Source organism: Pongo pygmaeus, chromosome 13 (genome assembly GCF_028885625.2).
Source record: "Pongo pygmaeus isolate AG05252 chromosome 13, NHGRI_mPonPyg2-v2.0_pri, whole genome shotgun sequence".
Classification (NCBI taxonomy): Eukaryota; Metazoa; Chordata; class Mammalia; order Primates; family Hominidae; genus Pongo; species Pongo pygmaeus.
The window spans coordinates 61349152-61367189 of NC_072386.2; the positions used below are offsets into that span (position 1 = coordinate 61349152).

The 18038-nt window shown below is 39.2% G+C and overlaps 1 protein-coding gene across 3 annotated transcripts in view; it reads right to left on the bottom strand.

Moving 5' to 3' along the window:
- The window catches only part of CEMIP2 (cell migration inducing hyaluronidase 2), an 86191-nt gene that overhangs the window by 59801 nt on the left and 8352 nt on the right, over positions 1 to 18038 (bottom strand). For all 3 annotated transcript variants that reach the window (XM_054501919.2, XM_054501920.2, XM_063649603.1), the window contains exons 2-4: positions 7290 to 7632; positions 3362 to 3502; positions 2190 to 2751 (exon numbers count right to left, since the gene is read on the bottom strand). In XM_054501919.2, coding sequence (XP_054357894.1) covers positions 2190 to 2751; positions 3362 to 3502; positions 7290 to 7620 — 1034 coding nt within the window. In that variant the 5' untranslated portion in view covers positions 7621 to 7632. The remainder of the gene's footprint in view (positions 1 to 2189; positions 2752 to 3361; positions 3503 to 7289; positions 7633 to 18038) is intronic.

Genomic DNA, 18038 nt, shown 5'->3' on the forward strand with positions numbered 1-18038 from the left:
GCAATTTTATAACAGGCCCAAACTGGAAAGCCACTCAGATGGCCACCAATAAATAAACGGTGGTATATTCATACAACAGAAAATAAACAGCAAAGAAAATGAGCCTCGGCCGGGCACATGGCTTATGCCTGTAATCGCAGCAATTTGGGAGGCTGAGATGGGAGGATCACTTGAGGCCAGGAGTTTGAGACCAGCCTGGTCAATAGAGTGAGAACCCATCTCTATTTAAAATTAAAAAAGAAAAGAAAAGAAAATGAGCCAGCACTACATGCAACAATATGAATAGCATTCAATAACTTAACACTGTGCAAAGAAGCCGGACGCAAAATATAATATATTGTCGGCTTTCATTTATATAAAGTTGAAAAACAGGCAAACCTAAACTTTAGTAGATCCCACAAATTCAGGAGCATGGCTCCCTTCGGTGGGGAAGAGAGTGATTAATGCATAGCAGAGGGGAGGAAGGGAACTTCTGGGCTGCTGGCAATGTCCTATTTCTTGACCTGGGTGGTGGCTACACAGGCATCACATTGCAGCAACTTATTAAGCTCTACATTCTTATTTTTGGCACTTTTTTGCATGTGTATCATATTTCAAAAACAAAAACCAGAAAGAAAAAAAAAACCCTTTGAGGTTTTCCACATAGAATTCCCTCGGTCTGAAAAAGCTTCCTTCTCCACTGTCTACACAGCACACTCCTGAACTTCTTTCAGGTCTCTTACATTTGGGGAGCCTGTACTGATTCACTAGGCCAATTTAGAGGCTCCTTTTATTAGTACTTATGCTCCCATTGCACCCTGTAACTGCAGCATGTCTCACTGTATGATCATCATCTATTTAGGTCTCTGTTTATCCACCAGATTAACCATGGGCTCTGAGACAGTGTCCTTTCGTCTAAGCATCCATGGGTATCCAGCACTTAGCATCTCCTAAATATCCCCTACATGAATACAAGTCATTTCTAAAATGTTACAGACTGGTTTTCTTCACTATTTTTGTCTTTCTAGCCTGCTCTAGAATTGCTGTAGGTAATATCCCATTCCAACAATCTACCATCAAAGGAAAAAATAGTAACTAGATCATTACGGCATGTGGGTTTTGAGGTCCTCTTACTTTTTCCACCACAGATATTCCCTGACTTTACTAAAAGCATTCAGCAGAATTAAAATCTTCTGCTTTTTAAATGAAATGTTAGGCCGGCTACTTCCCCTAGACTCAGAACTGCGTTAGGAAATCACAGTTAATTAGAATATGGCACAAGAAGGCTGGGTGTGGTGGTTCATGCCTATAAAGCCAATGTTTTGGGAGGGTGAGGCGGGAGGATCACTTGAGCACAGGAGTTTGAGACCAGCCTGGGCAACAAAGTGAGACCCCCTCCATCTACAAAAAGTTTAAAAATTAGACAGGTGTGGTAGCAACTGTTTGTAGTCTCAGCTACTTGGGAGGCTGAGGTGGAAGTATCACTGGAGCCTAGGAGGTTGAGGCTGCAGTGAGATGCGATTGCACCACTACACTCCAGCTCGGGCAACGGAGCAAGACCCTGTCTCTAAAAATAAAAATAAAACGAATAGGGTACAAGAACCATAAATAGCAGAAATGAATTCTACTATCTGGATGAATTTCCTAGCCCTTTAACTTTTTCCTTCCTCATATATGCCAGGGGTCCATAGACCTGTGCCAATCAAACATGCAGATTCCAATCAGCCTGCAAAGGAGTCCAAAAAAAGAAAAAGAAAAAGGAAAACTGCATATTCTATCCCCTCAGCCTTTTAAGACAGGTTTAAAACTTAGCATGAAATTCTGCCCTAACCTTTAAACTCATTAAGTTGCCTCAATTAGCCTGAGTTTCATATGATCTTCAGAAGGTAATGAAAGGAGGAAATATCTTCAGAGGCAAATTGTCCTTAAACTGCCTGACTGTTTTTCAGTACCACACTTCTGCTCTCAACTTTTCACAAGCCTGGCACTCCAGTTCACAAAGGGCTTCGTAAACCAAAGCCAAGGAAAATAGCTTTTGTATGCGGTGTCCTATTCTCCAGCCCCATGTCTAAAGCTACCAGACATGCAAATGGTAGAGTGGCCCTTCTGCTGCCTGAGTCATGCTGTGGCTGTGGCTCCTTTCCCCACCCTCACCCTCCTCTCACACAGACACGGACTCTGATAGGGATCTGGAAAGAAGGTATGCCTACCTGTAGCCCAGTCCTTGGATCAGTTCACTTCCCAACCGTTCCTGGATCATCTGGATGGTTCCTTGTAAGAGACTTTTAGCAGCTGAATCCCCGACAGCTATGGCAACAATCCGACCTGGATCCTGGAATCTCAGAAACTCCTGAAGCCGCCTGCTCTCATTGTGGTATTCATGGGTATCAAACCTCTCACTTTCCAAAATTTTGGCTGTGTCTTGGTCAATGACCCTCACATTGAGGCCCCGGGAAAAGTCCTTTTCAAAGGTATAGGACCCAAAGGGCAAGCCTGAGGAATTCAGGGTCTTTGCCAACAACGTCCACGATGTCTTCCGTGCCCCATGTAACTCCAGTGTCCCGCCAGCTTCCACACCAATAAACTTTTTGCCAAATGTTGGCATACTTTCACCTTCATCTGACTTGCCATACAAGGTAATTGTCGCTTTGGATTTATAGCGGCATTTTTCTGCTCCAATATGAAGCGCCCCACCATCCTGGATCAGGATGTAATGAGTCCTCAAAGTAATATTTCTGGATCCATCTTTATTGTCCCCAAATACAAGCAGTCCTGCAGGGAACACCACCCTGTAAGCCAACTTCTAAATCATCTTTCTGAGATACAACGAAATAGATTTCACCTTAAGGTAAAATACACTTCCGCAATTAGGTAGGAAAAAAGAATTCACTAAGAATCTGCTTAGAAAACTAAAGGGAAAAATGAAGAGTTCATATCTTAATATACTCTCAATGCCCATGACTATGAATTTCAACCTATTCACTTTGGAGGTTAAATCATTTCTCTTAAAAATATCTAAGAGTCTACAAATCTGAATCTTACTTTTGTATATGTTTACTGATGTTAACTCTCTCATCACTCTCAGAATTGTGACAAAAATTTAGCTCTAAGAGATCACCTCTCTGGAACTGTTTCCTTGTCTATAAATCAAGGGTCTTGATTTGAGTGATACCTAAGGTCTAAGCTCTTAAATTCTATGTTTTTTATCTCTGGATAAATTCTCTGGTTTTATCTCATGATCTTTCCAAATCTCCATGGTCAGAGTGACACCACAAACTAAAGGCTATTCTGCCTAAAAATAGCTTTCTACATAAGGAACATCAAACATCCCCCACATTAAAGAGCAACCTTGCAGTTCCCATAGGCAGGAACCATTACCTACCTCCATCCTGAATGACTATAGAATGCACGGTGGCGTCTGAGGTCAGACGGAGCATATCTCCCTCCTTGATAACAACTTGCTTTGCAGAATCTTGTCCTGGATCCCAATTCCTGAGACGAGGATTTTGATCTGGGCAATTTTCTATAAACACATTGATATTCCATCCAACCCATTAAAATGCATGAATAATATAGCCAAATCTAAGCACTACCATTATTTACTGCAGATCTGCAAAAAATGTGCTAACATATGTTGATTTCCTGCCATTAGAATGGAAATCCCACGCCTTCCCACCAGCAGAGAAACATCTTACCCTTTAATTTCTCATCACATTTCCATTTTAAAGTTTTACCACAAAACTAAATTGCTAGCATCTAGTTCAGGACAAACTTCACCAAAAAAAAAAAAAAAAAAGTTCCCCTGAATCATCTACTCTGGAAATAAACCAATAGTAAGAGGCAAAATTATACATTCTCTTGGGATTCACACTAGAAAGCTGTTTTAGAAAAGAAATATGTTCACAACATCCTGGTAAATCAAAAATGAAAATTGCTAAACAATACATTGATCAGGTCTTCACAAGTTCCTTCTTGTACCAGTGAATAATGAAGTAGGTACTGATAGCACCTCTCTCCAAGACTGAGAAACATCGCTATCTTCAGCCACGTGCACTCTCCCAACAAAATGAAAGAGGCAAGTGGCTAAAGACATAACTTCTCATTTTCAGAGATGAGGAAATTACAGGTTAGAGAAACCAAAGATTACTTAGCAAGCTGAGTGATACGCAAGTTTCCCCTTTTAGAAAATGAGATTATTTACTTGTAGTGTTCCTTTACTGGAATTAGAACTTGCCTCTAGAATAGGTATTATAATAACAAAAATATAACAGTATTTAATTAAAATAGCCATAGCTATTTAATGTATGAAAACTTTAAGGTCCACCATAATTTTGAAGAGGGGAGAAAGAAAATCACGCCTTCAATTTTGATCAACTTACGGCCAAGTATTTGTGGAGCATCAATTTATCCACTCTGTACCAGATATTTTAAAATTTATAAAGCATAGAATCAGCTCACATTTCCTCAGAGTTTATATGCAAGCTTTGGAGGGAAAAAACACCAAGTATGAAATAATGAAACATTAAACAATATGGTAGTCAGTCGAGGTTCAAAAGACCTCAAGCAAAGGAGGCATAGGGCTGGAGTAACTGAGGCAGCTTCATGAACAGGTGACTCAAGAGCTGGACATCAAAGGATGGGCAGTATTTAAATAAGAGGATCATGAGAACACTAGTAATGCAAGTATCCCTTGAGATCCAAGTAGTCCATTTGGTTGCTCAGTCCACAAGGATATTAATGTGCATGTCTCTCTCATTTGAAGCTTATTTTCTTAGAAGTACTAGCACTACCTCTCCCAGAACCTTAAAATTTTAAAAATCCCTTGAAAGCACTGAGCTAAGGTAGGAATAAGCAAGATATACTTGAAGAAACATATGAAGAAATTCCTTTCATTAAGGTGGAACGTACATGTTTAGGAATAACATGAGAAAAAGTAGAGAGGTAGGGTGCTGCACAAAGATATTGTTCTATACAGAAAAAAAAAAAATGATTCCTCATTTTGAACTTGCATAACACTAATGCAAACATCTTCCTGTTTCTGAGCTCTTACAATGCCCTAGGTTTATGCTTTCTCTTATTAACCACAGCTACAATTAGTCTCACCAGTTATATCCTTGGCAATTATTTCATGGAATTAGTTTTTCTCACAGCAGTATCATAACTGTTGATATTTAATGCTTCTGATAAGTCAATGAGTATCAGTATTATACTAAAAACAATCTTTAAGCTTTTCTTCCCATCAAAGAAACAAAAAAACTCTTAAATTTGTTTTGCCTTAATAATGAGGATTCCTTAAACTTTTCTTCTACCTCCCTCTTCCCATAAAACATCTAGCTGAAATTCTCCATAGTTTTATAACAAGCACTGTACCCAGCTATAAAGAAGGAAATCCAGTCTTTTGAGATCTGGAGCCTACTTCAATGGTTATATAATTTCTCTTAATTGTTTTTAATTATTCCCCAGGAGAGCATGGTTCATTAGAACCATCACCAAAAATTCCAGTCTATTTCCTTCCAGTAAAATGTGCTTAATGAGAAAATGTGTGGCCTGTACAAAGCACTGAAAAATAGCTCAGCCAACCCCACCTTCCCAGCTACCCACTTGAAGAGCAGTGAGTGTATTATCAAAGTTATGTAACAGCAATAACCACAGTCAAGCTGACCCTGAAATATTTCAGCATACCAGATCTTTCCACTGATGATCTGCACTTACACTGCCAAAATGTGAAACTAAAGAATGTTGGTTCAAGGAACCATATCAGCAATACCCTGTTTTAGATGGAATATGAAAACACCAATCAAAGCCATAGACTTCAGGTCTGATTTCCCACTAGTCTAGCATCCCTTTACTGCAGAATAGTTGGGAAGTATGAATCAGCACAGTGAACTTGGTTATTATGAATCAGCATACAGAACTTGGTTATTCTGCTGGGAAAAGGAGAGAGGAAGTCATACCGCATGCAATGGAAATCAATGTTATAAGTTCATAATGTGGTCTACTTGTTTGGTCCACAAGGATATTAATGTGCATGTCTCTCTCATTTGAGGCTTATTTTCTTAGAAGTACTAGCACTACCTCTCCCAGAACCTTAAAATTTTAAAAATCCCTTGAAAGCACCCAGGAAAACTAAATAATAAAATATTTGTAAGTCTTATAAGTAGTAAAACGCCTCTGAACTGTTACAGCCACTTAAGGAAGCATTTAACTTGATAAAAATCTGTTGTAGACAAATATGGTACCCAGTCCAGGCTGTTAGAGTCTTCTCTCTTCACAGCCCCGAGCCCTTTGATTTTAGACAGATGGATGGTATTCTTTTATGAGGCAATTCTTTTTGGTATTCTATTAAGGCTGACTGGCAACCAACTTCTTCAAAACTTTTCAAAATATTGATATATCATTAACTTGAAAAGAAAATACCATTTAAGAAATTAAAATCTCCCTGCATAATATTTAACTATGAAGTAATGACTGATTTTTAGACAAAGGTGTCAGAACTTATATATCCTAAAGGATGCTTCCCTTCCAGGATATATATTGTTACCCAAAAATATTTGAAGCTTTTCCTTTGGAACTGCTTCCCAAGCCCATTTCAAGCCACAAACACAAATATTATTATTTTTAGTCACTTACTTAAACAAAAAAATCTAATATAGTTCACTACACATATGATTAAAAAAAAAAACTTGCAGCCGGGCATGGTGGCTCACACCTGTAATCCCAGCACTTTGGGAGGCGAAGGCAGGCAGATCACCTGAGGTCAGGAGTTTGAGACCAGCCTGGCCAACATGGTGAAACCCTGTCTCTACTAAAAATACAAAAATTAGCTGGATGTAGTGGCACTTGCCTGTAGTCCCAGCTACTCAGGAGGCTGAGGCATGAGAATCATTCGAACCCGGGGGGGCGGAGGTTACAGTGAGCTAAGAACACACCACTGCACTCCAGCCAGGACAACAGAGCAAGACTCTGCCTCAAAAAAAGAAAAAAAGAAAAAAAAATTGCAACAGTCCAAAAATCATACCTACCATAAGAATTTAGTGAAGGCTCTCAAAGCATTTCCAAAAGAGGTGCTCCAAGACCTCCCTGAGCACTGGAACAAAGTGGCACAATGGACAGGAAGAGCAACCATTTAATCATTTCCAACAGATTATTGAACAATTCCTCTCATTCATAAGAAGTGATACCTCATATTACCTAACTGCATATTAGTTAGCTAGGGCCAACTTAAGATACATTTTTTTTTTTAAGTATTCTACTATTTCCTCCTCTTTTGTCTTCTAGAATATGTTCTATGTGCATACATACACACTTACCATCTGGAGCATATTTTGAGGATATTCCTAAAATGACTGCAAGTGCAATAAAAAATGAGAAACTAGTAATAGCAAAACAAATGAAAGTATTTTTGTGTCTCTTTTGCTTTTGACTTTCTCTCTGGGCTTGCTGTTCTTCAGGTGAGAACGCGAAGGTTGCCCGGTCTTCTCGTCTGATGGAGGTAAATTTGGCTGAAGCTTGACTCTTTGGAGGAGGAGGGGGACGCAATGGGACAACCTTCCCTGGAACATAGCCAGATGAGTGACGACTGTTTCCATTCTGAGGTTGGAGGAAAGCAGGGGAGTGTCCCCTGGAATCAGTGGCATACATGATACACTGTTACTGTGAAAAGAAAAAAAATTAAGCTTCAGTATGTGTAAATTATTTTTTAATTTCTTTTATTTATTTATTTATTCATTTATGAGATGGAGTTTCACTCTTCTTGCCCATGCTGGAGTGCAATGGCATGATCTCGACTCACAGCCACCTCTGCCTCCCAGGTCCAAGTGATTCTCCTGCCTCAGCCTCCCAAGTAGCTGGGATTACAGGCATGCACCACCACGCCCAGCTAATTTTTTTTTTTTTTTTTTTTTTTTGAATAGAGACAGTGTTTCTCCATGTAGGTTAGGCTGGTCTCGAACTCCCAACCTCAGGTGATCCACCCACCTCAGCCTCCCAAAGTGCTGGGATTACAGGTGTGAGCCACCACAACTCGCCTTTAATTTCTACTTTTTAGAGACAGGGTCTCACTTTGTTGCCCAGACTGAAGTGCAGTGGCATGATCATAGATCACTACAGTCTCGCACTCCTGGGCTCAAGGAATCCTCCTGCCTGAGCCTCCCGGGTAGCCAGGACTACAAGTACATCCCACGATGATTGGCTAATTTTTAAATTTTTTGTAGAGATGGGATCCTGCTATATTGCCTAAGCTGGTCTCAAACTCCTGAGCTCAAGTGATTCTTCCACCTCAGCCTCGCAAAGTGCTGGGATTACAGGCGTGAGCCCCAGTATCCAGCAGGAATGTATGAATCATAAATGGTTTTTTTAAAGTACTTTTTAAATTGTGTTAAATATACCATAAACTTACATTTTAACTATTTTAAGCATACAATTCAATGGCATTACGTACATTCACAAAGTTGTGTGACCATCACCACTATCCATTTCCAGAACTTTTTCATCATCCCAAACAAAAACTCTATATCCATTAAGTAACTCTCCATTTTTCCCAGCCTCTGGTAACCATCATGACTTCTTGAAAATATCAAGTCAGCTTACATCCCTGATCTAATAAACCATGTTGACAATCACCTTCATTACTTGTGTTCTAATGTCACTCCTTCTCAACCCTGGCTGCATACTATAATCACCTGCTAAGGTGAATGCTCAGGGCACCACTGCTAAACAATTCAATCAGGATTGCTGTCCCTGGGATCTAAGTATCTGTAGCTTTTAAATGCTCCCCAAGTGATTCTCATGAACATCCAGGTGAGAGCCGCTGTTCTATGCCAACTATTCTCAATTTTCAGTGTGCCTAAGAATCATCAGAGAAGCTTGCTAAAAACCTAGATTCCTGGCCTCTTTGCCCTGTAATTCTGGCTCAGCTGGTGCAAAGAGGGCCCTGGATTTTACATTTTTAAAAAATATATCTTGGTGACCCTGAAGCAGGTCACACTTTGAGTATCATTATTCTAAGCTCTTCAAGCTAAAAGTCCATGTGTCATGAGGACCCAAAGTGGCCCTAAAAGTTCCAATAGCTAGGCACTTGTGTTTGGGTGTTTTAATTTCCCCACTAGACTTATCTAGTGATTAAGCAATTTAAGTGTTACTATCTGTGTTATCACTTAATGATATAGACTGTGAATTCATTTAGTGAGAAAGTCTAAAGTCTATCTTATCTCTTTAAATCCTTAAATTTTGTTTGAAAAAACAGACATTTAAATATTATGGTTAAGATTATAAAAACAGCTAACACAACTAGTGCCTTATGTGTATGAGTTCATTTAACATATTTAATACAACAAATCTATAAGGGTAGATGCCATTACCTCCATTTTACACATGAGAGAAACTGAGGCCCAGAAAGGTTAATTAACTTCCCCAAAGATCATACAGTTAATATAGAGGAGAACCAGAAATTAAACCTAGGTATTTTTACTCTAAAGTTCAGGCTCTTAACTTACACCACAGTGTCTTTCCAAACAATCAAGAGGCAAAGAATGAGCTTTGCAAGGGTGCTAAGTCTGAAAGCCTATTAATCTTCTCAGGAATTCTTCATAAGGAAGTTTAAACTATACATGCTTCATTTTTAACAGAAGCTTACACACAAAAACAAGGAAATCCTTTTTAATTTTTTACGTTCTCTATAAAGAGCAATTATAAGTTTTTGAATGAAAGAATAAGTTTTGAATAAAACCTTACTTTGTTAATTTGCCAAGAGGAAGGAAGGAAAGAAGGAAGGGGGAGGGGAGGGGAAGGGGAAGGGGACGGGAAGGGAATGGAAGGGCAGGGGAGGGGAGCGGGAAGGGAGGGGAGGGAAGGAGGGGAGATGAGGGGAGGCGAGGGGAGGCAAGGGGAGGCGAGGGGAGGGAGGGGAGGGGAGGGAGGGAGGGGAGAGGGAGGGAGGGAGGGGAGAGGGAGGGAGGGAGGGGAGGGGAGGGAGGGAGGGGAGAGGGAGGGAGGGAGGGGAGGGGAGGGAGGGAGGGAGGGGAGGGGAGGGGAAGGAGGGGGGGAGGGGAGGGGAAGGAGGGAGGGAGGGGAGGGGGGGGAGGGAGGGGAGGGGAGGGGAGGGAGGGAGGGGAGGGGAGGGGAGGGAGGGAGGGGAGGGGAGGGGAGGGGAGGGGAGGGAGGGGAGGGGAGGGAGTGAGGGGAGGGGAGGGGAGGGAGGGAGGGAGGGGAGGGGAGGGGAGGGAGGGAGGGAGGGGAGGGGAGGGAGGGAGGGAGGGGAGGGGAGGGAGGGAGGGAGGGAGGGAGGGGAGGGAGGGAGGGGAGGGGAGAGGAGGTGAGGGGAAGGGGAAGGGGAAGGGTTCTTATTGCAATGACTGGGGATAAATGTATGGTGTGCCCTATGGCTTCAGAAACATGGTGTTTAACCTCTTACATCCCTTCCTTAACAACTGGAGCATCTCAGAGTCACCTGACTTCATTCAATACCCTTACAATTAATCCCCTTCATCTTCTGCCAAACAGTGAATAAGATTCTAGTCATAAAGGTACTTCCAAATTGCTCTAAACTATCAGCAAACCCATTAAACACAAAATGGTCATTAGAGAAGCCACAAACAAGCAATTCCCAGGACCCAAACGACCTGGAAATTAATGGGGGCAGAAAGAGAATCTAATCAGGAATTGATGCTGATTTTACACGGGGCAAAGAACATTCTCAGAGTCAGTGTGTCTGTCAAAAACACTTGGTTTGTGGGGTTTGATTTCTGAACAAAAGTAATTATTTAGATGAAGCTCAAGCTTCATGACAAAAGAAAAACACCACCATTCAAGGTGCTATTGAAGAACTGCTGCATGTGCCAAGCAGCAGACCAAAATAATGGAGACATACTGCTGGAACAAATGAAAGACTACAATAAAGACCCCGTTATGATCCTCTCTGAACAAATGAAAGGGCTAACGTAGGTATTCTTGAGTGACAGCTCACCAGGGTGGGAGGGGAATCACAGCCCTAATCTGCTCTGAAAGGGAGTGGGAATCTTTTGTTTCTGAGGCTGCAATCATCTGATACCTTATTGTTTCAGGGTGAGAGATATTACTTAACAGGCTGGTGGGGGCAGGGGTCTTTGGTGGGAGATAATGGGTCTCCAGATGTGCCCACAATAAAATAAAAGGCATGAGAGGCTAAATGAAGTCACCAGCCTACTGGAAATAATTTGTGTCTTCACGGTCAAAAAATGGATCCTAACACGAAAATTCAGATGGCATCTGTCACAAACTAAAGGGGTCAATAAATCAAAAATAAGCATGGCTGTGTTTTTCCTATAAAGCTCCTGCAAAACATGTATGTATATGTGTATACACATGTTCTGAATCCATTACCTCTATTTTATTGAAAAATATGTAAATGTATAAGCAGCAAATACAAGATTCTTTTCCTAAGAGGTAATATAGTGTTGCACCATATATTAGAATAAAATAACAAAAAAAATCATATTTTAAACAGATAGCTCCCTCAATTTATTCAATTTTTTAAAAATATAAGATACAAATACATTGCTTTAGGATTTCACTTTATGTTTGTGGATTTACTTCAGGTACAATATTATGTATTAATTACTTAAAAATATATTTTATTGATAATTATAGATCTAAATTATTCGTGAAAAAATCGACATTTCATTCATTCAGTAAGCTAATTGTGAGCTCTTGCTATCATTAGAGGATTGTGGTAGGAACTATGGGGTATACAGAAAAAAGATTTACAGCATCCCCAAGAAATGCAATTCCTAAATTCAATTTTAAATCACTTGTTTGGACCACACGTTCTCACTCATAGGTGGGAATTGAACAATGAGATCACTTGGACACAGGACAGGGAACATCACACAGTGGGCCTGTTGAAGGGTGGAGGGCTGGGAGAGGGATAGCATTAGGAGAAATATCTAAAGTAAACGACGAGTTGATGGGTACAGCAAACCAACATGGCACATGTATACCTATGTAACAAACCTGCACGTTGTACACATGTACCCTATAACTTAAAGTATAATAATAAAAAAAAGATTTTTTAAAGAAAATAAAATAAATCACTTGTTTGGAAGGCAAGTGAAATTCACCAAGTTTCCCGGCCACTCTCAACAATGGCTGTTTAATCCCTAAAGTTGTTAGTACTTGTGTTTGGGGTCCTGAGAACAAAAGAGGGGTCTACTAGGGAAAAGACAATGAAGTCCTCTCTGGCTTTCAAGGCAAACTTAGGCACCATTTTAATAATTTCGCTACAGACCAGTATTTCACTTTAATATTCAGTTTGTATCACATGTTTTTTTTTTTAAATGGTCGTATTTCTAGTGGAAAACACATGCTATGAAGGAGCACATGAGTATTTTATGACACATTTTTAGACCAACTACAGACTGTGACAACACCTAAAATAAGACAGATAATCCAAAATGGGGATAATCTAAGTCATTCATATTAAAATTGGAAATGTACTCTACAAAGCTTTCAAAACATAATTTTTGGTATTTAGATATTCCTTGAGAGAGTCATTTTGTGAGTATTTATTTACCGGATTATAAAAAGTAGTAGCCCAAAAGGCTTGGTTATGAATCAAGCAAGCAAGTAAGCAAAGCAATCAGAAAATTGCACAGGCAATTTAGGCAAATATTAAATTAAATAATAAAGAAATTACTCAGACTATGAAAACATATCAACTTAAAATATACAAATGCTGTTAAAAAAAAATACAAATGCTGGAAAAACGTAAGCATTCCAAAAAGTACCTAGTGCTTTTGTCTAATTCTCAGTTGCCCCCACAAAAAGATACCTTAAAAACTCACTGTTATTTTAAATTAAATTCTTCTCTTGGGAAAAAAAACTGGTGTATTACCTCAAAAGCAGTTCAAAGTGAGAGAGACTTGTATAATTGGTAAGAGCATCCACTTTATCACACACACACACACACACACACACACACACACACACACTTAAATCAGCTGGTGTGGTGGTTCGATGCCTGTAGCCCTAGCTACTCCGGAGGCTGAGGCAGTGAGGCAGGAGGATTGCATGAGACCAGTAGTTCAAGGTTGCAGTGAGCCATGAATGAACCACTGCAGCCCAGCCTGGGTGACAGAGTAAGACTCTGTAAAAAAGTAAAAAATAAAATAAAATAAATAAAGGAGAGGCATGATTTTAATAAAATTGAGCTATTCTCATTTAATGCTTTCAAACACTGCACTATCTCATCCATGAACCCTTCTCAAGTTTCCATAAATTAGAAGGGCACAATGGCTCACACTTGTAATCCCAGCACTTTGAGAGGCTGAGGCAGGAGGATCGCTTGAGCTCAGGAGTTCGAGACTAGCCTGGGCAACATAGTGAGTGAGACCTTATCTCTACTAAAAACCAAAAAAATTAACTGGGCATGGTGGCATGTGCCTTTAGTCCTAGCTACTCACAAGACTGAGGCACGAGGATCACTTGAGCCTGGGAGGTGAAGGCTGCAACAAACTGACTGTACCACTGTGCTCCAACCTGGGTGACAGAGCATGACTCTGTCTCAAAAAAAAAAAAAAAAAACCTCTTACAGGATCATCTTACTTTTTGCCTTATGTTTCAGTTAATTTATGTACTTGTCCATCTGCAGCAGACCACAAGCCTCTTGAGACCAGGAGTGATTGGCATTCTCACAAAAGCTTACATACAGTAGATACTCAACAAATGACTGTTGAATTTAGATCACAAATTCCTGCCAAGGAATTAAGCAAAAATGCTAGATAGATAGATAGATATACTATATGTATATATGTATATATATATATGTATATAGGTGTGTGTGTATATATAGGTATATATACACGTATATATATACCTATGTATATATACCTAGCATATATATATGTGCGTGTGTGTGTGTATATATATGTATATACATATATGTAGTTATTGAGGAGGAAACAAATAGTTGAAAAAATTAAGTCCACTTTCATTCAGAAATCAATTTGATTTTGTCTAAGCATACTCCCAAAGAATCTCTTCAACTACAGATTCCTCTCACTCTCTCTCTCTCTCTCACACACACACAGACACACACACACACCAGGGAGAGAGAGAGACAGAGAGAGAGAGAGAGAGAGAAATTTCCTATTTAATCCTTCTTTGACATCCTTGAGGCTCTGGGAAATTTGACTAATTTCTATATCAGTTTCTCTGATTCAGGAGAAAATTGAGAACAATACTACTTAAAGCAAAAAAAGTCTATGTGTTAATTTTTATAAAATGCAATTCTAGTATGAAAACTAATAGGTGACTAAAAGGTATTATTAACAACTGCAGGAAGGAATTCTAAAGATAAAGAGCAGCAAACTACCTAGATAAATTCAACCTTTCACAATATTTTGTAATAGTTTTAACTACACATTATGAAATGCAGTTGGCATACAGAAAAAAAGAAACATTCCACTCCACTTTATATTGTTATGTTGACAGCCATTCAATGCTGTGATCAAAGAGAAAGGCTTCTCAATACAGAGAAAGCGGCAGCAGTTCAAAACTAGTAGGAGCTCTTTAAAAGGGCTTTTAATGTTCTTTCAGCTGCTGAGATGTTAATATGCAAGACTAAGGTACCTATCACTTACGTGGTGGTTGAGGACACTTGCCCCCCAGGCTATATCATCAGTCCCCCCGAATAATCTAGCCCTTCCAACCCAATGCAGAGAAGGTCCCACAGCCACACAGTCCAAGAAATGTATATTGGCTCCATCATCCCCTCATATTGAACAACTAATGAAAATACAATACTTTTGATTCATTTAAGCTCTTTTCAAATCACGCCTAGGCTTTTCAAGAAAACTAATTTTTGAATGGAAGATTCAGGCTTGTGGGAATAGCCAAGAAGTTGGCACGATCTAATCAGGTCAGTTCTTTTTTGATCAAGGACATAATTTTTTAAACAATATTCAACCTAAGGGTCAAGTTACAATTTTTGCTTTCCGAGAGTTTCAGTACAACCGGCCAAAATTTGGCTAAGAACATTTTTTCTTTTATTACGACCTTAGAAGATCTAACACATTCACTAGTATGCCCAAAAAGTAAAAACATGCAGCAAAAAGTAAAAAGAGGAGTGAGCATGAATTATCATGAAAACAGATGCTACTATAATTATTTGTACTTTTGACCTAATAAAATATTTAACCAGATTCTAACTGCCTTGAATTTTCAATTAATAATTCCACATTCCCAACCTCCTACTTTCAGGAGAAGAACACCATCAGGGATCACCATTTAGATGTTCTGGTTTGGTTTGGTTTGGTTTGGTTTGGTTTGGTTTGGTTTGGTTTGGTTTGAGGGGAAGCAGGGTTAGGGCGTTTCATTTAGTTTTGTTTTAGATTCAGATTATGTCCATTGACAAACAGTGAACTCAACAAATACCCTGTACATAAAAAAGTGTTCAATAAGAAAATAACCTTAGCAAAGCAGACTTTTTAGGTCCTCTAATTCCCCAAGTTTCAAATAAATAATTAAGGGTGACCAATACTCTCAAGAAGATTGTGTACTTAACTATTATAAAGGTTTTCAAAGAGTTTGGGTAGGGAGGAATCTTTTTATATGTAGTTTAGCAGAATATAATGTATCACCTATTCTATTCCCAGAGCACACAGAATACACATTTTTTAAAAAAACAACCACTGCAAAGAATTCAACATAAATTCTAGGTCTATACATACAGCTATTTATGAGAAAACAGACATATGGTTGAAACAATTAAGTCAACTTTCATTCAGAGATCTGTTTGATTGTGTATTAGCGTACTCTCAAAGAGCTGAAAACCCTTAGACCTCTAAACAGGTATGGGGCCAAGGACCTTGGCCACCTGAAGGTTCACTGAAAAATCAACTCGCAAAAGCCAGATCAACAGGGGAAAAGACATACAACTTTATCTAACGTGTTATACACAGGAGCCTTCAGAATGAAAACCCAACCCCCCGGTGGGGTACAGAAGTGTGTAAATACCTTCTAGAAATTGCAGAAAGAATGCAGGCTCAGAGCACGGCCGAGAACAGGTTACAGTAGCAAATCAGGTTTTAGCTGTAAGACAGGTTATGTAAGGAGGCTTGGCAAACAAAGGTGGTCTTGTTATGTAGATGAACCTCACCTCACAGGTAGCACCCCTCAGAGAGGAGAGATGGCAAATGTCTCTTTCAGATCTGTAAGGAGTCAGACTTAATTAATCCTTCCTAGAACTGGACAAGAGCCTAGAACCTGGCTGCATTAATGCATATTTTCTATAGATGCAAATTTCCCCCATAAAAGACTGCTTTGCAGGGCGACTTCTGTTTGCTGCTGTTTGCTGACATCTCAAAATATGTCAAAGAAATATACTTGGGGGTAAAATATTTTGATTTCATAAAATAGAAGATTTTCCACAGGACATGCCTTCACACTGTCCCACAAGACGCATTCTCCATTATTACTTTGCCCTTGTCACAGCCCTTCTGTCTTTTTCCTTCAACTCTCAAAAATCAGTATGAGTCACAATCACCTGCAACTGTCTGGCATGTTTCCAAGAAATAAGACACTCTGCACAGTTAGTTTACTTACACAGATCCTTGTTTACTTTTATTATAGCCAGGTCAATGTTCAGAGGTAGAAGGGAAATGCACCAACTCTTAATTATAAACCTCTCCCTATGAAGGGAAAGGACAAGGGACTGAGAACCCCTAATTGTTTATATGTCCCTACCTGCTTTATCTATTTGATCGATTTAGACACATGAGTGATATTCCCAAGTTAAGCTATTGTTATAATAAACATCTGTATGCATCAGACTTCTAGATTCACACCATGTGTCACTCAGATTATCTCCTTCCTTAAAGAAAAAAAAAAAAATCTTGCCTGCCCCAAAAACCTATTAAAATATAATACAGCGAAAGCATGAAAAACTGTGGGGGTCATAGGCTTTTGGCTCCCTGAAAGTTCACTAAAATCACTGCCATGAGGCAGTTTGATCCACAGGAGAAAAGACATATTTAATGTGTAAGCATGGGAGCCTTCAGAAGGAAAACCCAACTTCCCAATGAGGCACAGAAGTTATATGACATCCTGAGGTTCCAGGGAGAATGAGGGCTTGGATCCTGGTAAAAAAGGTTATGGGAAGGAGAAGAGGAGGAATTCTATTGAGGGAATAAATGATTACTAGGGAGAATGATTGGATGGGGAAACAGAAATTGACTTCTAAATAGTTCTTTTGGGAATTTAAATGATCCGTGGAGGTAGTCTTTATCTTGAATAGGGCTGTTCGGGTATGGTTAGATTTTTGGTCCTTCCTGCAACGGATAATGAAAAAACAGGGAAAGAAGCAGGGATAATTGTTCTCCTTGTTGGGGGGTACAGGGGGGCGGGGGGGGATGGCAGGGGGTCAGTTCTATCTCTGTAGATAGGGGAAAAGTCTCTCCAGGAACTTTTTGATCTCTAAAGGCTTTTAATTTAAAATACTCTTTTTACCAGGGAAGCCATATATTGCGGTGAAGTACTTTTATTTTCTTCAGAATATTTCAAACCTATAGTTCTAAAAAGACTAAATTTACTAAAAAAAAAAAAAGATACTAAGGTTTGGATTAGAATAAGTATTATTTAAAGTTGAAAGATTTATTTTCCTGCTTAAAAATTTACTTTTGTATTAAGCTATAGTCTTTTTGCTAGAAAACTACTAAAAAACTATAGTTAGGAAATAAATCTCTGGAAAAACAAAAATTTACTATAAATACTAAGAGTTTGCTTAACCTGATAATAACAAAATAATAAATGCCTATGGTCCGTATTTAAGGAATTCAGATTAGCAACTTAGCTACAGTTTCGCTAAAGTGGACACACCTTTGGCAAATTACATTGGCCTCTCCTGTTAAAACATGAATCCCTCAAAACAAAGAGCTGCTATTTATAATGTTTAATGCCGAAAGTGAACCAAGTGAAAACTTAATTTTAAAGTGAAATAAATGACTTTAAAGAAATATTTAAAATTCATTCTTATGTTTCTGTCATTTATGCAAGGTAAAGGAGGCAGCTGTCCAATTTTTCTGATC